The sequence below is a fragment of the Athene noctua genome, chromosome 23 (genome assembly GCF_965140245.1).
Source record: "Athene noctua chromosome 23, bAthNoc1.hap1.1, whole genome shotgun sequence".
In the NCBI taxonomy this organism is placed as follows: domain Eukaryota; kingdom Metazoa; phylum Chordata; class Aves; order Strigiformes; family Strigidae; genus Athene; species Athene noctua.
Window position 1 is genome coordinate 1,631,282 of NC_134059.1, and position 22,955 is coordinate 1,654,236.

A 22,955-nucleotide genomic window follows, 5' to 3' on the forward strand; every position below is an offset into this window, starting at 1 on the left:
ACATGGACGAGGGAGGATTGGAAGGGAAAGATGTGTTGGTGCTCTGTCTGAGGGAGAGGAGCACCTGGAGAAGATGTATTTTGCACGGTAGGACGATGCGGGGGTGGCCAGAGCAGAGTCAGGAGGTGGAGGCGAGGCCATGGGTGGAGCAGCGGGGTCAAGGGAGCTTGGCAGGGAGGGATCACTGCGGAGTGGGGAGCAGAGGTGGCCTGGGGCGGGGATGGTTGCTGGGGTTAGAACCGGGGGTCGACAGGGCACAGGGAGGGTGATGGGAGCAGCGGGGGGAGATAGAGAGGGCCGGGGTGGCAGCTGAGGGAGGGGCTCTAGGGCTCTGGGGGGACGGGGAAGGGGCAACCGATGGAGCTTGCGGGCGAGGGGCCAGCCAGGAGGGGTGTGAGGGGAGGGGCCGAGGACCAGGGCGAGGCGGGGGGCAGGGGGGCACAGCACATCTTTTGTTCCCACGTCCTTTGGAGAGCAGCTGAAGGCAGAAACATCCCTGAGCTCAGAGCCGAGGTGGAGCGGGTCTGCAGGAGCCAAGGAGCTGTGCCCGGGCACCCAGCAACACCTGACAGCTCCTGGGATGGGGCTGTGGGGGCCAGGACAGGCTGCAGGAGGGGACAGAGCAGGCGGGGTGAAAGCTGAGGGGGAGCAGCCAGAACTCTGTGACAACAGGGGAGAGGGGGGGTAGCGCAGGGAGAGCTGCTGAGGACACGAGCAGAGGAAGGACAGTCCCTTCGGAGGCGACCCAGACGCCCTGGGAGCTGCTGTCGGGGCCAGAGGAGCAGCAGCCCCGTGAGGCGAGTCCTGCGTGGGTCGGCCCCTGACCTGTGCCCGGTCGAGTCCCCAGGCTGGTCCCTGCAGGAGCAGCGGGTGCAGCACTTGGTCCCATTCCTTACGCTTCCCTTAAGTATCTGCTGCTGGCCGCTGGCGTAGGGGATGGTAAATCCTTTTGGGTGGCCGCTTCTGCCCCCTTCCCTGTTCCCGAAATCTCCTTGCAAATCCCTTAGTTCTGGTGCTAAGCTGGCGGCCCCTCAGCCCCTCGCCCCTTGCGGAGCAGCTCCCGCCACCCAGCAGTGCAGCCCCAGGTCAAGGGCAGCACCGGCTCCTCTGCTTGCTCTGGCAGCTGCTCCTAGTAAATCTCTTACAGTGGTGTATCAGTAGCTCGAAGCTTAGCGTGTTTTTTGTGAAGCTAATGTTTTTCTCGTTGGTTTGTAGGATGATAGAAGCCCAGATGCAGTTGTCTGCCCTCAGTGCAGGCCCAGGATGGGGAAGAAACTGTCCTCTAAGCTTCTGCTGCTGCTTCAGTGCTCAGTCCTGCAACATTTACAAAAAATGCTGCATATTTGTGCCGGTCGGGAGCAGCTTCTCGGTGTGGAGCAGACAACTGAAATGAGCCAACCCAGGAACCATCACTCCCTCGTGCTCATGAAGACCATAATTGCAAGGATTATTCCACAGCTGTCAGGCTCGCTTTCCTAAAACACAGAAATATTGGACCGGCTGAACCTTCCTTCCTTCCCTGGGCACCACGTGCTTCTGCCGTCTGTTGGGTGTGGGGCTGAGGGGAGATGTGCTGTGTGTGTTTGTGGTGGTGTTGACGTTCGTGTCCATCCATGCCTGTGTGCTGTGTTGTTCTGTCCGTCATCTGCGTCTCGCCTGCTGAGAGCCGGGGCTGTGTCTTCGCTGCAGCGCAGGGCAGCTCAGCAGAGCTGGGGGACGGCCGGTCCCGGGGGCGGCGGTGGCCTTGCCCAGGGGTCTTTAGGCTGGGGGCTGCCTCCACCCCACGCTGCAGGCAAGCGACCCTCGGGCGTGTGCGGGAGGGCTGTGCTCCCCTCGGGGACCCGGGCGTGTCGCTGGCCACACTCCAGGGCCTTCCCGGGACTTGGAAACATTGAGAGCTGTTAAATCCGAACCACTCCAGCTCCCGTTTATAAATGGTTCAAGCCCGGCCTTTTGCTTCTGCTGGGCTCAGGCAGGAGTAGCTCCCCGGGCCCACAGAGTCCGTGCGGGCTCTGCAGGAGGGGTGGTCAGAGCAGAGCGGTCCCAGCCCAGTGCTGGCTGCAGATCTCTGCTGCCGGAGCCCCCCCAGCTCTCGCGCAGCCCCGGGGGCTCCCCGAGACCCCGCCAGCCCCCGGCGCGTGGCAGGTGTTGCTGGGTGGCTGCAGGATGCTCTGCCCCGGCACGGCAGGGCCGTCACGGTGTGTGCAGGCTGGGAAACGGGGCTGAAACGAGCGGGATTTGGGGTGGATTTGACACTAAATCACTGAGGATCAGTCTACCTGGGAGAGGACCTTCAATCAAGTAATCGATGTTTGTTCCCTCCTGTGCTAAAGGCAGTTGCATTTGTTTTCAGTCTGGAGTTGATCTCTGCTTTCTAACGGAATATTTGTGCTGCTGAAGCCGTGTCACGCAGATCCCCTGCAAAGCAAATGCCTCTGGCTTGTGGGCATGACTGTGCCGAAGCCGCTGGCCAGCGCACGTAGGCGATGCAGTTCAGGGGCCACGGGTGACCAGTGGCGGAGGGGGGAGCACAGGGCTCTCCTTGGCAGGGGGTCCCCGGGAGTGTCAGGATTAAACCTGAAGCTGCGCTTGGGCAGGTCCCGAGCCACACTGCCTCATCTGAGCGGCTTCACTGAGCGCAGAGAAGACGCTCGAGGTGGGATGGTTGATTTGCCCGGCACGGGCCAGAGCTGGAGCCGTCTGCACGGCCTCTCCACGCACGCTCAGACAGTCCTCTCACTCTGCAAACCGGGAGCGGGGTCCCGGCTCCAGCCAGGCTCCGTGCCGTGCCCGGGAGCCGCAGCCCCCCAGGAGCCCCGAGCGGCCCCGTCCCGTGTCCCCGGGGCGGCGGCTGAGCCTCGGCCCTTCCCTCCCAGGGCCCAGGGCTCTTTCCTTGGGGGTAGAAGCACCTTTAGAGAACCCCGGCGCTGGGAGCGGGCTGGAGGGGCGGGTGGGTTGGCAGCGGCAGCAGACAGCTTCACTAGTGCCGCTCGGCCTTGGGGGAGAGAAGGCGAGTGGGGAACCACGAGGCAGCCGATCTGCCGAGGCGCTCGGGCGGCAGGACACCTGGAGCACCGGGCAAGTCCCAGAGGAACGGCACAGTAGTGGTTGGAGGGAACTGGAAAGCTGACAATTCCTTATTTAAAGTACTTATAAATGGCGCTTGTGCATAGGAATTTAGCAATTAGGGAATAGAATCCTTGGCTTAGGAACGTGTCGACTCATACAAGTTCTTGCATTGTTCTAAAAATCACACTTTGAATACTCTGGTTTTATAGAGAGAGAGGGAAAAAAAAAAAAAAAGATCAAGTTTCCCAAGAACACTCCACGATTTCTGAGCTCATACTGTATTGGTGAAAGAATCTGTTTTCTCTCGTGCTTCCTTCTGACAGCCACATTTACAGGATGGGTACAGGCGGAAACCACCCATACTCCATCCTGAGAGCTCACCCCCCTGCCATACCAGACAGTTTCCCCCCGCTCACAGATTCACCTTTTTCCTCACTTTTTGACACGCTGGCAATGCCACGGGCAGCTGCTTGGCACAGCGCAGCTGCAGGGTGACGAGAGCCCGACTTGTGCCTGGGACACTGCGCTGTTCACGTCTGGCTCCTGTAAGGCAACTGATTTCTAAACTGGTCGGAGGACTGGAACCAGACACGGAATTGAGCTGAATTTGGCAATTTCTGCTTCAGAGCCCTGCTGTGCTACTGGTGGTGTGGCTATCGAAGACGTACCAGCTGTGTGCTTTCAAAACAGGGGCATGCCTGTAGACTGAGCAGGTGGAGTTCTGGTAAGATGCAAACCCATTCAAATGGATAATTTTACGGTTTTGAAAATGCTACTCATGGTAATTTTTGCTCTCCTAACATTGCTAGTTAGTAATTAACTTCAAAGTGAAGAAAGGTAGGTGGCACTTAGGAAAAACAAGATGTGCGCACAAAAAAAACAAGGGGGGGCGGGGGCTAATATTCCACTGCATATCTGTGAGAAAAGCAAACTGTCCAGCAGTGTTGCAAAACTCGTTGCTGGCTCACCACAAAGGCTTTTTTTTGCTCCCTCAACTGTCGGGTATTCTCAGTAGCTTGTCCCTGGATGCTGCTGATGGTGCTGCGGACGCTCGCAGGGCTGAAAGCGCACCCCAGGACATTCAGCACAGGCTAAACAGATGCCTCTTGCCCTGCCGTGGGGTGGCACAGGGGGGCTCGCGGGCGGGGGGCTCGCAGCAGCGTTTTGTGGGCTCGGTGGTAAAAATGGAGTGTGACTGACCCGATTTTCACAGTGAACTGCTTTGTTTTGATGGACACAGTAGTCCTTGGTGAAATGCCACAGCAGAGTCTGGGCAAGCAGGTTTCTCAGCAATATTTAAAAACACTCTGAGTAATACTATAACTTGCTCTGAGTAAGTTGCGCAGCAGTTTTCTATAAGCAAGTAAGTAAATAAGTCCCCAAACAAGTCATCTCATTTCTCTGTATCACCAGAAGCCCAGGGGGTACCAGCGCCCAGGGCCAGCTGGCCCTGGATGGCCCCTCACGAGGGGAACAGGCCATGCCCACAGGAGCCTCAGGGCTCAGGGCAGCCCCGGCACCACGACCCAGGAGTCCTGGTTGCCACATGGTCCCCTGAGCCCGCTGGGACCCTCAGGCAGGGCTCTCACAGCAGCCCCCAGCCCTGTCCAGCCACCCCCCAGCCCAGCAGCTGCAGCTTTGGAGAGTGGACAGCCCCACTGTGTCACCGCAGTCGGGAACAAACCTCTCAACACCAGCGCAGCGTTCAGAAGCAGGCATTCCTTTATTCGGCGCTGGGTGCGTGGCGGGTCACGCACACACTGAAACAAAAGGTCATCCTTGATGTACCTTAAAGACATGAATGTTCATCCGGTTTTGGAGAAGTCTCCACCTTTTTGCCTATCTGCTGCGTTTCCATAATGCTGGCGTTGCAAACCTACACTACGCGTGCGCGGGGATCTCGGGTGGTCGTTTGGGGAGCTACTCCCCTACTCCTTTTCCCTTTTATGGTCACGAGTCTTTTGGGGACGATTTCTTCTCCTTGGATGTTTCCCAGCTCTGTTGTCTGGCCGAGCTGTTCTTTCTTACGCGCCTTGCTTCAGCAGCTCTGCCAGGATGTGTGTCAAGCTGAGGATATCTTCTCTGTAGACTTGAGTCGCTCAGGCCTCCTTGCTCCATACAAAGTTCGACGTTGTTTGGTAAAACATTTTCTCAACCACTGCAACCCTTTGGGAAGGAGCTCCTGAAAACCTTCCCCGTGCTGGAGAGCCGCAGGAGCGTGGGGAACAAGCTGCACAGCTCAGAGCTGACAGCCGCGGTGCAGCAGCCCTCCATCACGCTTGCCGCCTGTTGCCCTCAGCTGGGAAAAAAAGATGCTCTTGCCAGAGCGTCTCCTCTCCAACGCGCCCCTGCCCCAGGGCCGTGGCTGCGGGGGAGAGGCCGCACTGTGACGTCACAGAGCCCTGCGGTGCCACGCCGGGGTGTGCAGTGCTGTGCCCGGGCACCACATCAGACGTGCCAGCAGCGGCAGCAGCGGTAGCAGCGGCAGTGACGTGGTGCGGGTGCAGGTGCAGGTGAAGGGGACCATGACTCCCACGCTCATCCTCCTCCTGCTTCTGGTGGCCCTGCGAGCCCAGGGGGCCGGGGCCGCTCCGTGGCGAGCGCGGGCATTAGGTAGGTGGGCAGGTGAGGGCCAGCGCCCAGCCCTGGCAGCGTGGGGCAGCACCCACTGCACCTCGGGCTGACAGCGGGGCTGGGGTGGTGGCGGGGCAGAGCCGGGAGAGCCGCGGGGCCGGGCTGGGCCGGGCCAGCTGTGTCCAGCTCCACGGGCAGCGGGAGGCAGAGCCCAGGTCGCCATGGGACACACAGCCCCAGCCCACAGCCCGGGGCACAGACGGGGCAGCACTGGGGCAGCCTCTGGGCTCTTCTCCACCAGACACGGGAACAATAACGTTTTCACGGGGGCGCCTTTTCCGCCCAGAAACCACGTGCCAGGGAGAAATCCCCAGGGGCCGTACGTTTGTCCGTCCGGTGCTTGAGGGCTCTTGCACAGGGCCTGGAAACCGTATTTTGAAAGCCTCCGGGTGCAGCTCCCAGGTCACCCCGGCCCCTCTGCACCTCTGGAAATCTCCCCCCATGTCTGGGCCCCAGGGCATTACCTGACCCCCTGCAGTCGCTGCAGGTCACTGGGAAAGGAGCTCACAACCTCTAATGGGAACCTGCTTGCTTACAGCTGTGCCCGGAGCCAGTGGCCACTCGACGGCTCAGCCGGCTCTAGTCAGGGAGGATCAGGGCCATCCCACAGGTACGTCCCTTGAATGAGTGAGCACTCGGGTTTTAATACTCCGTTTGTGTGAAATTTCACTTAACACTCTCTCGGCCCACGCTCAGCCGTGCGGAAGAGGAGCAGAGAGGGACTGGATGCCGTGAGCACTCTGCCTTGCCAAGGAGCTCAGAGCTGGTGTGCACTCCAGGGGGTCCTTGCTCCCAACGCCTCTGTGCATGTTTGGTTTTCCATCCGCCTGCTCCAGGCACCCAGTACCTGTCTGCACAGCGCTCCTGATGGAGGGGGGAGACGAGTGCCACGGAGCACTCCCGTGTGGGAACTGCCTTCGCGGCCGTTCAGCCCTGCAGAGGTGTATAGAAATAGGTCCTGGGAGCTTCTCTGTTCTGTCTGTTCACAGAGGTGTCTGGAGGCAATGGCTCCAGGGGAGAAGCTCAGGGAGATCGCACGGGTACGTCACAGCTTTGAACTTCCTTGGAGAGCCGCCGGCTCAAAGCCCCGATGTGAGCGAGGCGTCTCTGGTGGCTGTGAGAACGTGGGCCTGCACTGTGTGTGCAGTGTCCTTGCGTGATCCACTTGTATGTTCTGCTGCTCGGTCATGACGGTGCCTGATGGGAATTCTTGTGGGTGTTTGGTTGCAGATGTGGGTACAGGGAGGGCTCTGCCAGCTCGTCGTGAAGATCCTGCGCTGGGGCTTCGCTGGCTTCGCAGGCGTGAGTAGTCAGCCGTGACTGACTTGGTAGACGTAGCACTCGTTTCCAGGATTGTATTGGTGAGAAATTTAACTCTGGACTTTCTGTTCAGGTCCTCAAAGAGCAAAGGATAATGCTGAAGTGGGACAACCCTCGCAGCGGTACTCAGAAGTCCTCCAGGAAATCCTGAAGGAGCTGGAACGGGCCGTGCCAGCCCAGGGTGGGTGTCTGTCCCTGTTAAGCAGAAGCCTTGGCAAGCTGAGGTTTTAGACGCGTGGAGGGACAAGGCGTAGCCTGCACAGTCGGAAGGGGCCGCCCAGAGCCTCCCTGCGGCCAAGCTCAGTTTCGGGCCTTGCGGGCGCTGTCGAGCTGCAGAGAGGGTCGACTCTCTGCTGGCAGTTGGGGTTCCAGCCGAGCCCCAGGAACCGCTGCTGCCCCAGTTACAGCCTTACTGGGGCCAGAGCTGTTCTGGGCAGACGGTGGTGTCCAGCTGGCCGGAGCTGGTGGTGCTCACGCCTTGAGTGCGGGAGGGACTTGCTGAGGAGCTGGTGGCTGCTCAGTGCTGAGGGGGCAGCACCCTGCCAGTGGCCGGCGGGGAGAGCGCAGAGGATGCGCCGGCAGCTGGGGCTGGCTGAGAGCAGCAGACAGTGCCGGGGCTGCAGGCCTGCCCTGGCCAGGATGGGAGCAGCCCCAGCTTCAGAGTCCAGCCCCGTCGTTCTCCTTGATGTCTGAGGCCTCTCGGTGACGCCTCGGTGTCAGGGACAGGTGAAAGCTGGACACCCAGCCTCAGGCCGGACACCTGACCTGAAGGCAGCGAAAAGGAAGGGCTGTGAATTCCGTCTCGGGGCCTTTATCTCTCTGCTTCTAGCTGTGCTTTGGAAAACTGGCTGGTGGTTTTCCTCTAGTTTTGGGGGACGGTGGGAAGTGCTGCTCAGAAAAGCTCTTTCCCCAGCGCGACGGGCGACAGCATCTTCCTGTCCTCTCTGAAGGACGTAACCTGCCATCACCTTGCAGGTTGCCAAAAATGCACTAAGTGGCGTGTGAACAAGACCACGTGCAGTCTCCTAGTCTGCGGGCAGGTCAGGATTTGCTGTCTACTGGTCAGCTGGAGAGGATCTAGCGCTGAAAGTTTTCTCCATGAATGACACCTTGTTTGCACTGGTGACCAGGTGCACCCCCAAACGTCCAGGCCTTGTTTCTTGGCACTGTGAATGTCTTTTGAGAAGTACTGCCCTCGGAAGGCACCATGATCCTGATGAGGAACGGTTACTTCTGCTTAATCTGACCTCCTTTCTTTCTTCCTAAAGGGAATGGCCGTGGTTCTGTGGAGAAGGAGGTGTTTGGGGAAGGAGGCCGCCAGGCGGTGCCAGCCTCTGCTGAAAGAACAGGGGCGGTTCAACCAGCAGGCGTGCCAGGTAATTGCTGTCCTTGGGTCACCCAGTGTCACACATCCAAAAAAGCCTGTCTGCAGGCTCTGCCCCCAGTGCCCGCTACGGCACACCCTGTCAGCAGCACAGCCCACCGCTCTTAGTGCAGAGCAAGTGTTTGAAAACCTCATCAGTCTCCTCTCTCTGCAGGCGCCTCGACGAAGCTTCGAGATCCCAGCCTGGCAGCAGCCGCTGTCCCTCGGCCCTGGAGAGCCGGACCGTCCACCTCGGCACCCCCGAGAGCTGGGACAGACACCAGCAGCCGCTGGAAAACTGTCCCGCTTACCACAGAGCCCCAGGGGCCGACTGTTCCTTTAGAATAAATTGATAAGGATAAACACAGACCAGGAGCGCACTTGTCCGCCTCTGACCAGCAGCAAACCCAGGAATTCACCCATTCTGGGCCGAAGTTCACCTCAGGGCATGAAGGTCAGCGAGGCTTGCCCAGCGCAGCCCCCCAGCCCCCCGACGCCACTCCTGGCCGTGGAGCAGCTCCGAAGGGCAGCACTGGGGAGCCTCTGAGCTGCGCCCCTGTATTGGGTCTGGCTGAACTGGAATCGGTTTTCCCCTATAGCAGCCCTCACGGTGCTGTGGTTTATGCTGGGAGCTGCAGGGTGTTGGCAGCACCCTGGTGTTGTGGCTGCTGCTGAGCAGTGCTTACACAGCACCAAGGTTCTTTCTGATATTTTCCCCAGTGGGACGGGGTGGGCAAGATCTTGGGAGGGGATACAGCCAGGACAGCTGACCCAAACCGACCAAAGGGATATTCCATACCATATGACGTCTGCTCAGTATAAAGCTGGGAGAAAGGAGGAAGGGGGTGGGGTCACCCTTGGTCCTCCGAGGCAGCTACTACGCGTATTGGAGCCCTGCTTCCTGAGAAGGCCTGACAGCGCCTCTCCATGGGAAGTAGAGAATAAATCTCTTTGCTTTCGCTTCCGTGCGCGGACTTTTGCTTTGCTTTGCTTATATTAAAACTGCTTTTGTTTCACCCACAAGGGTTCGTTTATCTTATTTCCCCTCTTTACCCTGTTGAGAAAACAAAGGGAAGGGGGGGGAAGTGATAGAGCGAGATGAGCGCGGTGAGGCTGGGCCCTCGGCTTGTGCTCTGCAGAGCGCCGGGGGTCAGGGGGGCCTGGGCGGACCCTGTGCGGGCTGGGCTGGTGTAAGGAACTTTTTGGACTTTTAGTATGTCTCAACATCGCTGTCTCCACGACGACCACCTCCTGACTCAACGGAGCAAACACACAGTCCCTGACGAAAACCACATCCGCCCTAGATGAGAACATCAGCAGTCATCTATCGAGCTGCGAGCGCGTGAGCCGGGTGGAGGGGAAACCGCGACGAGACAGATTGGCCCCTCACCAGCACGACCACCATGGACACCCAGGCATGCGCGCACGGAGGGCCACGGGGTGGCACCTACAACAACAAGCCCCGTGGAAATGGGTGGACAAACTGTGGGGACGGGGACTATAAAAAAGACAGACTGTGTACTCCTTTGTAAGAGGGAAACCAGCTAGAAGATGGGAACCAACAAGAAGAGGGGAACCAACTCGGAGCCAGGAACGTGGAGCATCATCGGACCGACAGAACATCGCCGGATCCCCAGTCGTGGTGGTGGTAATTAGTTGCGCCTCTACCGTGTTCTTGCTTAGGGATTCCAACCTTTTCCTTTCTTTTCCTCTCTGTCCTATCGCTCTTATTAGTTGTTATAGAAATAAAGTTCATAAGGTTATGCAGCATCTGACCTCGTTTGTGTCTTAATCTTGCTCTCGGGATTTTTTAAGAACCCTCCCCCGATATCGGGTTGGGACAGCTGGGCCTGGCCCCGGTGCCACAGCCCGGGAGAAACGCTCGAAGGATGGGCTCGGTGACAGCTGTCACAAACAGGTTCGCCTTACACCACGGTGTAAATCTGTCAGCGTGCAGAAGATGGCTGCAGCAAGGGGGACAGTCGAGAGAGGGTTGGGCGACTGCAAACTGCGGCGTCACAGCCTGGAGAACGGCTGAGACGGGTGATCCCAGCGTCAGGGCTGGGGTGGAGACCTCGCTTTCTCTGTGGTTGGTCTGGCAGTGTTCTGGTGAAGGGCACATCCTGAATTATCTCAGATCTCCTGCTTTGCCGTGGGCAATAGATGAGCTCTTTGCTATGAGATGAGAGATTTGCTCATAAAATTAAAAAAAAAAAAGTGAATCTAAACTTAGTCATGTTTGGTTTACAAAATTCCTCCTGTGCAGCATGCCATTATCCAAAGGTTATTACTTAATTTTTACGGTCACTTGGAGTCTTGGGTTTTCAAAGTATTCAGGTTATTTAGCTGATGTGATGGTTTAGGCCCTGCCGGGACTGGAGAACACGTTGCCATTGTCCCTCCCCACCCTCCGGTCAGACAGACTGAAAGCAGGCACAAACCCCCGGGTTGAAATAAGAAGAGATTTAATACAACAATGTGATAAATGACAATCTGAACAACAACAGTAGCAATAATAACAGCAATAAACAGCAATAACAGTAAACAAGACAGAGAAATACCGCAAGGACACATCCAGCCCGCCGCGCGTGCTCCCGTGACCAAAGCCACACAGGAAAGCTTCCCGCGCTGCCGCGCCGGACCTGACATCAGCATGGTCTGAATAACCCGGCTGGAGATCCCTTCCCCCTGATGGGGAAACTTAACCCTATCCTAGCTGAACCAGGACAGCTGATGTGTGATGTGCAATGTCCCCATGACAGAGTTCTCTTCATAGGATAGAAGAAAAAAAAAAATTGCACTCAATTTATTTTCTGAAAATTATACGTGGGTTTTGAAAACTGCTGATTTCTGCTGCTTTCCATGACTCTGTCTGGTTACACGATAAATATTAAATTCTAAAGCATTGTTGAATTTGATATCAAAACAACTGCTAATATTTTAAAACGCGCACTTTGTTCTCTTGGCTGTAGCAGAAGCCTGGTAAATCAGGAGGTGGTTCATGGTTTATTTCCACTGGACAGACGTTTTTTTCCCCTTCAGTACCGTCATTTTGAAATTTCATCTCACTTTTCAAAGATTGGCCGCTGGTAGGCAGGACTTTGTACAGCCTGGGAAAGAAAAGTGTGTCAGTTAGCTGCCTGCCCCAGGTCAGGCGAGGCCAAAACTTGCTCTGCTACTCTAATGCTGGGAGAAAAGAACCGGCTACAAAATACCTGTGTGGAGCTTGAATCTCTTGCTTCCTCTTCTGGTGCTTTTCATTACAGAACCCTGAAGGCTCATTCTGAAAACCTCCATCAAATTAGTTAACCTTTAATATGCCTGCTGTTAGGAAAAATGTTTTGCCTTGAAGGTAGATGTCCTGTGAGTCGTGGTACGTGTAATTTTTGGCCACGGATGGATGGAAAGACAGGCTTTTGTAAATACAACGTATGATATTGGTAGCACAGACCTTGAGGGGTATTTGTCTTTCAGGTTTTTGCGGGTAAGCGCCCTGCGCTGGCACGTGCGCTGTCTCTCGTGCAGTGTTTGCAGAACGTCTCTAGGAAGACGTACCAGCTGTTACAGCAGAGATCGAGATGCCTTCTGCAAACTTGATTGTTTCAGGTATCAGACAGGAATATAATGTTATTAGACAACGTGTTACGCTTGCTTATTGCTTTTCACTTAAACCGCAACTAAAATGCACATTTGAGCTCTTTGGTTTAATTTGCCAGGTTTATTTTCAGGAGTTAAATTCTGGCATCTCTTGCAGAGGGACTTGGAAAACCCAAAGTCGATCTGACGTAACTACTTAGACTGTGCCCCGCTCCCCCGCCCCGCCCTCGCCCTGGTCCTCGGCCCCTTCCCTCACACCCCTCCTGGCTGACCCCTCGCCCGCAAGCTCCATCGGTTCCCCATCTCCCCCCGAGCCCTAGAGCCCCCTCCCTCAGCTGCCACCCCGGCGCCGCTCTATCTCCCCCCGGTGCTCCCATCACCCTCCCTGTGCCCTGTCGACCCCCTGTTCTGACAACAAGAACTATGTACCTGACACCTTATTTCCCTTAAACCTGTGGCTACATAAAAAAAGCAGAAAAGCATTTAAGAGTTCCATACTTAAGAGAGCTGCATTTTATCACTCACATGGGCACGAATCAGACAAAGATGTCTCACACCTTGATGCTCACACCCCCCCGGGACCAACAGGACCTCAGCAACACCCAGGCTGTAAGATGGCTGGCCTGGAGCCTGACACCTCTTCCTTTCCTCCCCGGGCTTCCCAGAGGTTGTGGCTATCTGGGATGCGTGTCTGCATACATCCTGGGACAGCTGAAACTGGACAAGGTGGGCTGGCGTCTTGGTCCCCCTTTGCCCCGCGGATCCCAGGCCCTGGCGAGCGATCCCTCCCTGAGCATGGTGGCAGCACACCGAGGCAGCCCCGTGTGCCCACAGCTGCTTCTCGGTCAACCAGGAGGGAGAGACCCCGAGTCCGGATCTAGTCTGAGAAAGCGTTGGGCCCACAATGGGGCTTCCCTCTTTCCTGTGATCAGAGTGCAGAGTGAGCTGGGGCGAGGCCCGTGTTCTCCCGGAGCGACGGGGCACGGCCCGCGTGTCTCACGCCCAGCCTGGCGTCGGTCACATCAGACAGAACCAGCTGCACAGGGTTAGAGCTCCACTTTCTGGTGCTGGGGGGAGATTGCCAACAAAACCTCTGTGTGCCCACAAAGGGAAAGGGATGCCATGCCTGGCACGAGAGTCAGGAGGGTTAGTGCTGGGGAGCTGCAGAGGGTGGGGCTCACCCTTCTGCAGGCCTGTGTCAGCATTTGCTTTCCAGGTTTCAGTTCCTTGTTACCAGCGGAGCAGCGGACAAGGATTTCTCCACCCGGCACAAGGCGGGGGCTGCACAGGAAAAGCACAGGCCCAGAAGAAGTACAGGCACGGGCCCGTGCTGTCCAGGGCTGACCACAGCCCGGTTAAAATGCCCTCCCCGTGGGGCTGCTCCAAAGAGCTTCCTCCCGGCTGCAGACGGGTGTCCTGGCACGCTGCTGCAGAGACGGGCCAAGCCTTCCCTGCCTGTGCTGCCAGCGCAGGGGCCAGGCACCAGGCAGCAAGGCACAGGCAAGAAGCCTTCTGCCAGGCGAGACACTTGTGGGAAGGGATGCAAGGGATCCCTGCACTCACGCAGGAGAGACATCCGCTGGGGCCACTCGGGCTGTGGGGACTCGGGAAGGTCCCTGGCACATGCCCCACGTCTCTCGGGAGCTCGTTTGCCCCGTCGCAGGCCCCTTAGCGGGGAAGGCAGAGGATACTTGTGCACCCGCCCTCGCCTGTCCTTACAGCAGAGCTGAGGGGCACCTCTCCCCCATCCCGAGCCCAGTGGGGCTCAGGAAAGGCTCCCCCTTGCCCTGGGAAATGGCCCCCCCTGCCCCGCTGCTTCTGCCAGCCTGGGGAGCTTTGATGCCCAGTGAAAATGGGAGAGCACCCTCCCCACGCTCGTGCCCACTCCTCCCGGGGTCTCTTTGCAGGGGGCTCGCCCCGTGCCCAGGCAGCTCCCCCAGGACAAAGGAGACGGGCAGGCAGGGGCAGCTTCTCCAGCCAGGCCCACCGCTGCGCTCCCGTCATCCCAAGGCTGCAGGAGAGCGCTGCAGGTACGTGCCTTGCCGTGACTGCCGTGCTGTTTGAGACTCAGCAGAAGGCCCTTTGTGCAGAGAGCCCTCCTGAAAGGATCCCGTGCGTTCCTTGCAGCCATCTGTCGCCTCTGTAGGAGTCTGGGATGCATTAGACGGGAGTTAATGCAGACAGGAGGATTCAAGGCCAAAGGCAAAGCGAGCAGAAGAAGGAGCAGCTGTACAGATAGCAAAAGAATGAACACCTGTGGTCAGCAAAAGCAGAAAGAGCTGTGGTCAGCAAAAGCACACCAGATTGAACAAAGCAGGATATGAGATAATGAAGTTTTGGCAAGTTTGGGACTTTATATAGGTAAATCCAACTAATCGATGCAAACGCTTGTAGAAGCGTGTGGACAGCGCGTGTAGATAGCATGGAGACTATCAGAGGACGGATAAGCGCGTGTACGGGACTTAGCGTACCATAACCGTAACCAGAATCCGAGAATAAACGACCGATCTGATCATCCTATTGATGGTGTGTCGCTCCTGATCCCGCATGAGCAGAGACGCCGGCACACCTCCTTCAGATCTTCTTCCCAAAGAGGAAGGTGCTGCACACCCTCCCCGCCTGATCTTGCCCCCGGGGTTGTCACGAAGCGCTTTCTTCAGGCCAGGGGCTATGGCAAATGGACAAGTCCCGTCTGGGCGATGGCAGCGGAGGTCTTTGGTCACTCAGCTGCGTTTGCCATGAGCTGAGGAGCCTGGCGTGGCTGCAGGGCCCCTGATCTCTTAAGGGCAAAGCCGACCGCCCCGCTGGGGCAAGGGGCAGCAACGTGGGTCAGGCCCAAAGGAAGCCCCTCCAGGAGCTGAGACTAATCCTGCCTGCTGCTGCATTCCTGTCCCCTCCAGGAGGTCTGGCAGCTGCCTGCACAGCGGGAGCAAGCGCAGAGCCGGTGGCAAGAGCGGCGAGAGCAAGCACAGGCAGAACGGGAGGCGTGGGAAGCCCGGCCTGCAGGGGAGGACCGACAGCCCCCCTGGGTACGGGCAGCGATGGGTGCTGCGGAGAGCAGCAGCGACTCTCTCTGTCGGGGCACCCAGGGCAGCAGGTCTCCGGGGGATGGGAGCAGGACTAACTGCAGGGCAGGGCTTGGCCTGCTCATCCCCGTGGGGGAGAGGTTGGCGGCAGCATCCAAGGGGCAGGGGCAGCCCTCAGCCATGATGGCAGGCACGCGGGCCTGAGTCTCCTGGCTCCAGGTCCTGCTGCAGGCCCCTTTCAAGAGTCTTCTGGGAAACGGCACCTCTGTTTGCCATCTGGCTTGCTGAGACTGTCTCTTCCTTGGCAGGCACTCGGCTCCCCTGGTAACCGTCTCCAAAGAAGGGCTGCGCTTCCCCTGGCTCCAAGGCCCATCCCTCCACGGAGGGCAGCCCTGGGGGAAAGAGGGGATTTCTCTGACACCCCTCATGAGACAGCAGCAGGGTCTGCAGGCTGGCTTTGGGCTGCACCGACCCAAGGGGGACTGCCTGGGCACCCAGAAGCTGCTTTCCCTGTGACATGTAAAAGCCCTGGCGGCAGACAGAGGGATCCCTCTCATGGCTGCCTCTCCCCTCGCCACACCACAGAGCGTGTCCTTCCCTGGCACAGTCCTGCCCCAAGACACCTCGCCCCGAGGCGGGACACCTGCACGGGACACCCAAGGCCTTGGCTGCACTTGATCCAGGCCCAGCTGAGCAGCCGCCCCTGGGACCTGCTCAGGGGCTTGGCCACAAGGGGCCTCTCCCGGCTCACAGGCACCTCGCGGCTCCATCGCACGCAGATCCCATCCCAGGCGGCCGGAGCTCAGCCTGCGGGACTTCTCTGCCTCCTCCCTGCCCGTAAGATCTCACGCTTCTCTTTCTACCTCCCTGCACTAGATGCTGGTTCCGCAGCAGAGGGGAAACTCCCGGCAGGCTGTAGCAGTGCAGGGGCTAGAACGGATTGTGTCAAAGGACCACGAGAAAGGGGGTGACCCTTTCCCAGACTGCGGCGGTGCCAGCACTTCCCAGCAAGGCCTGGGCGCTGCGGGGCGCAGCTCAGGGGCTCCCCAGTGCTGCCCTTCGGAGCTGCTCCACGGCCAGGAGTGGTGTCGGGGGGCTGGGGGGCTGCGCTGGGGAACCCTCGCTGACCTTCATGCCCTGAGGTGAACTTCGGTCCAGAATGGGTGAATTCCTGGGTTTGCTGCTGGTCAGAGGCAGACAAGTGCGCTCCTGGACTGTGCTTATTCTTATAAATTTATTCTAAAGGAACAGTCGGCCCCTGGGGCTCTGTGGTAAGCGGGACAGTTTTCCAGCGGCTGCTGGTGTCTGTCCCAGCTCTCGGGGGTGCCGAGGTGGACGGTCCGGCTCTCCAGGGCCGAGGGATGGTGGCTGCTGCCAGGCTGGGATCTCGAAGCTTCGTCGAGGCGCCTGCAGAGAGAGGAGACTGATGAGGTTTTCAAACCCTTGCTCTGCACTAAGAGCGGTGGGCTGTGCTGCTGACAGGGTGTGCCGTAGCGGGCACTGGGGGCAGAGCCTGCAGACAGGCTTTTTTGGATGTGTGACACTGGGTGACCCAAGGACAGCAATTACCTGGCACGCCCGCTGGTTGAACCGCCCCTGTTCTTTCAGCAGAGGCTGGCACCGCCTGGCGGCCTCCTTCCCCAAACACCTCCTTCTCCACAGAACCATGGCCATTCCCTTTAGGAAGAAAGGAAGGAGGTCAGATTAAGCAGAAGTAACCGTTACTCATCAGGATCATGGTGCTGGGCCGCGGGGAGGCTCTGGGTGGCCCCTTCCTACTGTGCAGGCTACGCCTTGTCCCTCCACGCGTCTAAAACCTCAGCTTGCCAAGGCTCTGCTTAAAAGGGACAGACACCCACCCTGGGCTGGCATGGCCCGTTCCAGCTCCTTCAGGATTTCCTGGAGGACTTCTGAGTACGGCTGTGAGGGTTGTCCCACTTCAGCATTATCCTTTGCTCTTTGAGGACCTGAACAGAAAGTCCAGAGTTAAATTTCTCACCAATACAATCCTGAAAACGAGTGCTACGTCTACCAAGTCAGTCAAGGCTGACTACTCACGCCTGCGACGCCAGCGAAGCTCCAGCGCAGGATCTGCACGACGAGCTGGCAGAGCCCTCCCTGTACCCACATCTGCAACCAAACACCCACAAGAATTCCCATCAGGCACCCTCATGACCGAGCAGCAGAACATACAAGTGGATCACGCAAGGACACTGCACACACAGTGCAGGCCCACGTTCTCACAGCCACCAGAGACGCCTCGCTCACATCGGGGCTTTGAGCCGGCGGCTCTCCAAGGAAGTTCAAAGCCGTGACGTACCCGTGCGATCTCCCTGAGCTTCTCCCCTGGATCGCAGCTGGGAAGCTGCAGAGCCATCGCCTCCAGACACCTCTGTGAACAGACAGAACAGAGAAGCTCCCAGGACCTATTTCTATACACCTCTGCAGGGCTGAATGGCCGCGAAGGCAGTTCCCACACGGGAGTGCTCCGTGGCACTCGTCTCCCCCCTCCATCAGGAGCGCTGTGCAGACAGGTACTGGGTGCCTGGAGCAGGCGGATGGAAAACCAAACATGCACAGAGGCGTTGGGAGCAAGGACCCCCTGGAGTGCACACCAGCTCTGAGCTCCTTGGCAAGGCAGAGTGCTCACGGCATCCAGTCCCTCTCTGCTCCTCTTCCGCACGGCTGAGCGTGGGCCGAGAGAATGTTAAGTGAAATTTCACACAAACGGAGTATTAAAACCCGAGTGCTCACTCATTCAAGGGACGTACCTGTGGGATGGCCCTGATCCTCCCTGACTAGAGCTGGCTGAGCCGTCGAGTGGCCACTGGCTCCGGGCACAGCTGTAAGCAAGCACGTTCCCATTAGAGGTTGTGAGCTCCTTTCCCAGTGACCTGCAGCGACTGCAGGGGGTCAGGTAATGCCCTGGGGCCCAGACATGGGGGGAGATTTCCAGAGGTGCAGAGGGGCCGGGGTGACCTGGGAGCTGCACCCGGAGGCTTTCAAAATACGGTTTCCAGGCCCTGTGCAAGAGCCCTCAAGCACCGGACGGACAAACGTACGGCCCCTGGGGATTTCTCCCTGGCACGTGGTTTCTGGGCGGAAAAGGCGCCCCCGTGAAAACGTTATTGTTCCCGTGTCTGGTGGAGAAGAGCCCAGAGGCTGCCCCAGTGCTGCCCCGTCTGTGCCCCGGGCTGTGGGCTGGGGCTGTGTGTCCCATGGCGACCTGGGCTCTGCCTCCCGCTGCCCGTGGAGCTGGACACAGCTGGCCCGGCCCAGCCCGGCCCCGCGGCTCTCCCGGCTCTGCCCCGCCACCACCCCAGCCCCGCTGTCAGCCCGAGGTGCAGTGGGTGCTGCCCCACGCTGCCAGGGCTGGGCGCTGGCCCTCACCTGCCCACCTACCTAATGCCCGCGCTCGCCACGGAGCGGCCCCGGCCCCCTGGGCTCGCAGGGCCACCAGAAGCAGGAGGAGGATGAGCGTGGGAGTCATGGTCCCCTTCACCTGCACCTGCACCCGCACCACGTCACTGCCGCTGCTACCGCTGCTGCCGCTGCTGGCACGTCTGATGTGGTGCCCGGGCACAGCACTGCACACCCCGGCGTGGCACCGCAGGGCTCTGTGACGTCACAGTGCGGCCTCTCCCCCGCAGCCACGGCCCTGGGGCAGGGGCGCGTTGGAGAGGAGACGCTCTGGCAAGAGCATCTTTTTTTCCCAGCTGAGGGCAACAGGCGGCAAGCGTGATGGAGGGCTGCTGCACTGCGGCTCTCAGCTCTGAGCTGTGCAGCTTGTTCCCCACGCTCCTGCAGCTCTCCAGCACGGGGAAGGTTTTCAGGAGCTCCTTCCCAAAGGGTTGCAGTGGTTGAGAAAATGTTTTACCAAACAACGTCGAACTTTGTATGGAGCAAGGAGGCCTGAGCGACTCAAGTCTACAGAGAAGATATCCTCAGCTTGACACACATCCTGGCAGAGCTGCTGAAACAAGGCGCGTAAGAAAGAACAGCTCGGCCAGACAACAGAGCTGGGAAACATCCAAGGAGAAGAAATCGTCCCCAAAAGACTCGTGACCATAAAAGCGAAAAGGAGTAGGGGGGTAGCTCCCCAAACGACCACCCGAGATCCCCGCGCACGCGTAGTGTAGGTTTGCAACGCCAGCATTATGGAAACGCAGCAGATAGGCAAAAAGGTGGAGACTTCTCCAAAACCGGATGAACATTCATGTCTTTAAGGTACATCAAGGATGACCTTTTGTTTCAGTGTGTGCGTGACCCGCCACGCACCCAGCGCCGAATAAAGGAATGCCTGCTTCTGAACGCTGCGCTGGTGTTGAGAGGTTTGTTCCCGACTGCGGTGACACAGTGGGGCTGTCCACTCTCCAAAGCTGCAGCTGCTGGGCTGGGGGGTGGCTGGACAGGGCTGGGGGCTGCTGTGAGAGCCCTGCCTGAGGGTCCCAGCGGGCTCAGGGGACCATGTGGCAACCAGGACTCCTGGGTCGTGGTGCCGGGGCTCCCCTGAGCCCTGAGGCTCCTGTGGGCATGGCCTGTTCCCCTCGTGAGGGGCCATCCAGGGCCAGCTGGCCCTGGGCGCTGGTACCCCCTGGGCTTCTGGTGATACAGAGAAATGAGATGACTTGTTTGGGGACTTATTTACTTACTTGCTTATAGAAAACTGCTGCGCAACTTACTCAGAGCAAGTTATAGTATTACTCAGAGTGTTTTTAAATATTGCTGAGAAACCTGCTTGCCCAGACTCTGCTGTGGCATTTTACCAAGGACTACTGTGTCCATCAAAACAAAGCAGTTCACTGTGAAAATCGGGTCAGTCACACTCCATTTTTACCACCGAGCCCACAAAACGCTGCTGCGAGCCCCCCGCCCGCGAGCCCCCCTGTGCCACCCCACGGCAGGGCAAGGGGCATCTGTTTAGCCTGTGCTGAATGTCCTGGGGTGCGCTTTCAGCCCTGCGAGCGTCCGCAGCACCATCAGCAGCATCCAGGGACAAGCTACTGAGAATACCCGACAGTTGAGGGAGCAAAAAAAAGCCTTTGTGGTGAGCCAGCAACGAGTTTTGCAACACTGCTGGACAGTTTGCTTTTCTCACAGATATTCAGTGGAATATTAGCCCCCGCCCCCCTTGTTTTTTTGTGCGCACATCTTGTTTTTCCCTAAGTGCCACCTACCTTTCTTCACTTTGAAGTTAATTACTAACTAGCAATGTTAGGAGAGCAAAAATTACCATGAGTAGCATTTTCAAAACCGTAAAATTATCCATTTGAATGGGTTTGCATCTTACCAGAACTCCACCTGCTCAGTCTACAGGCATGCCCCTGTTTTGAAAGCACACAGCTGGTACGTCTTCGATAGCCACACCACCAGTAGCACAGCAGGGCTCTGAAGCAGAAATTGCCAAATTCAGCTCAATTCCGTGTCTGGTTCCAGTCCTCCGACCAGTTTAGAAATCAGTTGCCTTACAGGAGCCAGACGTGAACAGCGCAGTGTCCCAGGCACAAGTCGGGCTCTCGTCACCCTGCAGCTGCACTGTGCCAAGCAGCTGCCCGTGGCATTGCCAGCGTGTCAAAAAGTGAGGAAAAAGGTGAATCCGTGAGCGGGGGGAAACTGTCTGGTATGGCAGGGGGGTGAGCTCTCGGGATGGAGTATGGGTGGTTTCCGCCTGTACCCATCCTGTAAATGTGGCTGTCAGAAGGAAGCACGAGAGAAAACAGATTCTTTCACCAATACAGTATGAGCTCAGAAATCGTGGAGTGTTCTTGGGAAACTTGATCTTTTTTTTTTTTTTCCCTCTCTCTCTATAAAACCAGAGTATTCAAAGTGTGATTTTTAGAACAATGCAAGAACTTGTATGAGTCGACACGTTCCTAAGCCAAGGATTCTATTCCCTAATTGCTAAATTCCTATGCACAAGTGCCATTTATAAGTGCTTTAAATAAGGAATTGTCAGCTTTCCAGTTCCCTCCAACCACTACTGTGCCGTTCCTCTGGGCCTTGCCCGGTGCTCCAGGTGTCCTGCCGCCCGAGCGCCTCGGCAGATCGGCTGCCTCGTGGTTCCCCACTCGCCTTCTCTCCCCCAAGGCCGAGCGGCACTAGTGAAGCTGTCTGCTGCCGCTGCCAACCCACCCGCCCCTCCAGCCCGCTCCCAGCGCCGGGGTTCTCTAAAGGTGCTTCTACCCCCAAGGAAAGAGCCCTGGGCCCTGGGAGGGAAGGGCGGAGGCTCAGCCGCCGCCCCGGGGACACGGGACGGGGCCGCTCGGGGCTCCTGGGGGGCTGCGGCTCCCGGGCACGGCACGGAGCCTGGCTGGAGCCGGGACCCCGCTCCCGGTTTGCAGAGTGAGAGGACTGTCTGAGCGTGCGTGGAGAGGCCGTGCAGACGGCTCCAGCTCTGGCCCGTGCCGGGCAAATCAACCATCCCACCTCGAGCGTCTTCTCTCTGCGCTCAGTGAAGCCGCTCAGATGAGGCAGTGTGGCTCGGGACCTGCCCAAGCGCAGCTTCAGGTTTAATCCTGACACTCCCGGGGACCCCCTGCCAAGGAGAGCCCTGTGCTCCCCCTTCCGCCACTGGTCACCCGTGGCCCCTGAACTGCATCGCCTACGTGCGCTGGCCAGCGGCTTCGGCACAGTCATGCCCACAAGCCAGAGGCATTTGCTTTGCAGGGGATCTGCGTGACACGGCTTCAGCAGCACAAATATTCCGTTAGAAAGCAGAGATCAACTCCAGACTGAAAACAAATGCAACTGCCTTTAGCACAGGAGGGAACAAACATCGATTACTTGATTGAAGGTCCTCTCCCAGGTAGACTGATCCTCAGTGATTTAGTGTCAAATCCACCCCAAATCCCGCTCGTTTCAGCCCCGTTTCCCAGCCTGCACACACCGTGACGGCCCTGCCGTGCCGGGGCAGAGCATCCTGCAGCCACCCAGCAACACCTGCCACGCGCCGGGGGCTGGCGGGGTCTCGGGGAGCCCCCGGGGCTGCGCGAGAGCTGGGGGGGCTCCGGCAGCAGAGATCTGCAGCCAGCACTGGGCTGGGACCGCTCTGCTCTGACCACCCCTCCTGCAGAGCCCGCACGGACTCTGTGGGCCCGGGGAGCTACTCCTGCCTGAGCCCAGCAGAAGCAAAAGGCCGGGCTTGAACCATTTATAAACGGGAGCTGGAGTGGTTCGGATTTAACAGCTCTCAATGTTTCCAAGTCCCGGGAAGGCCCTGGAGTGTGGCCAGCGACACGCCCGGGTCCCCGAGGAGAGCACAGCCCTCCCGCACACGCCCGAGGGTCGCTTGCCTGCAGCGTGGGGTGGAGGCAGCCCCCAGCCTAAAGACCCCTGGGCAAGGCCACCGCCGCCCCCGGGACCGGCCGTCCCCCAGCTCTGCTGAGCTGCCCTGCGCTGCAGCGAAGACACAGCCCCGGCTCTCAGCAGGCGAGACGCAGATGACGGACAGAACAACACAGCACACAGGCATGGATGGACACGAACGTCAACACCACCACAAACACACACAGCACATCTCCCCTCAGCCCCACACCCAACAGACGGCAGAAGCACGTGGTGCCCAGGGAAGGAAGGAAGGTTCAGCCGGTCCAATATTTCTGTGTTTTAGGAAAGCGAGCCTGACAGCTGTGGATTAATCCTTGCAATTATGGTCTTCATGAGCACGAGGGAGTGATGGTTCCTGGGTTGGCTCATTTCAGTTGTCTGCTCCACACCGAGAAGCTGCTCCCGACCGGCACAAATATGCAGCATTTTGTGTAAATGTTGCAGGACTGAGCACTGAAGCAGCAGCAGAAGCTTAGAGGACAGTTTCTTCCCCATCCTGGGCCTGCACTGAGGGCAGACAACTGCATCTGGGCTTCTATCATCCTACAAACCAACGAGAAAAACATTAGCTTTACAAAAAACACGCTAAGCTTCGAGCTACTGATACACCACTGTAAGAG

At 58.3% G+C, this 22,955-nt stretch overlaps 1 protein-coding gene across 1 annotated transcript; it reads right to left on the reverse strand.

Annotated features, from left to right (window-relative positions):
* Positions 1-16,243: 16,243 nt before the first annotated feature.
* On the reverse strand, positions 16,244-18,499 carry LOC141969737 (uncharacterized). The gene is made up of 7 exons (XM_074925815.1): positions 18,412-18,499; positions 17,781-17,852; positions 17,330-17,401; positions 17,068-17,139; positions 16,869-16,976; positions 16,579-16,686; positions 16,244-16,416 (listed from the first exon to the last, which is right to left on the reverse strand). Exons 1-7 carry the CDS (start codon positions 18,497-18,499, stop codon positions 16,244-16,246), a joined length of 693 nt encoding a protein of 230 aa, XP_074781916.1.
* Between the last annotated feature and the right edge of the window lie 4,456 nt (positions 18,500-22,955).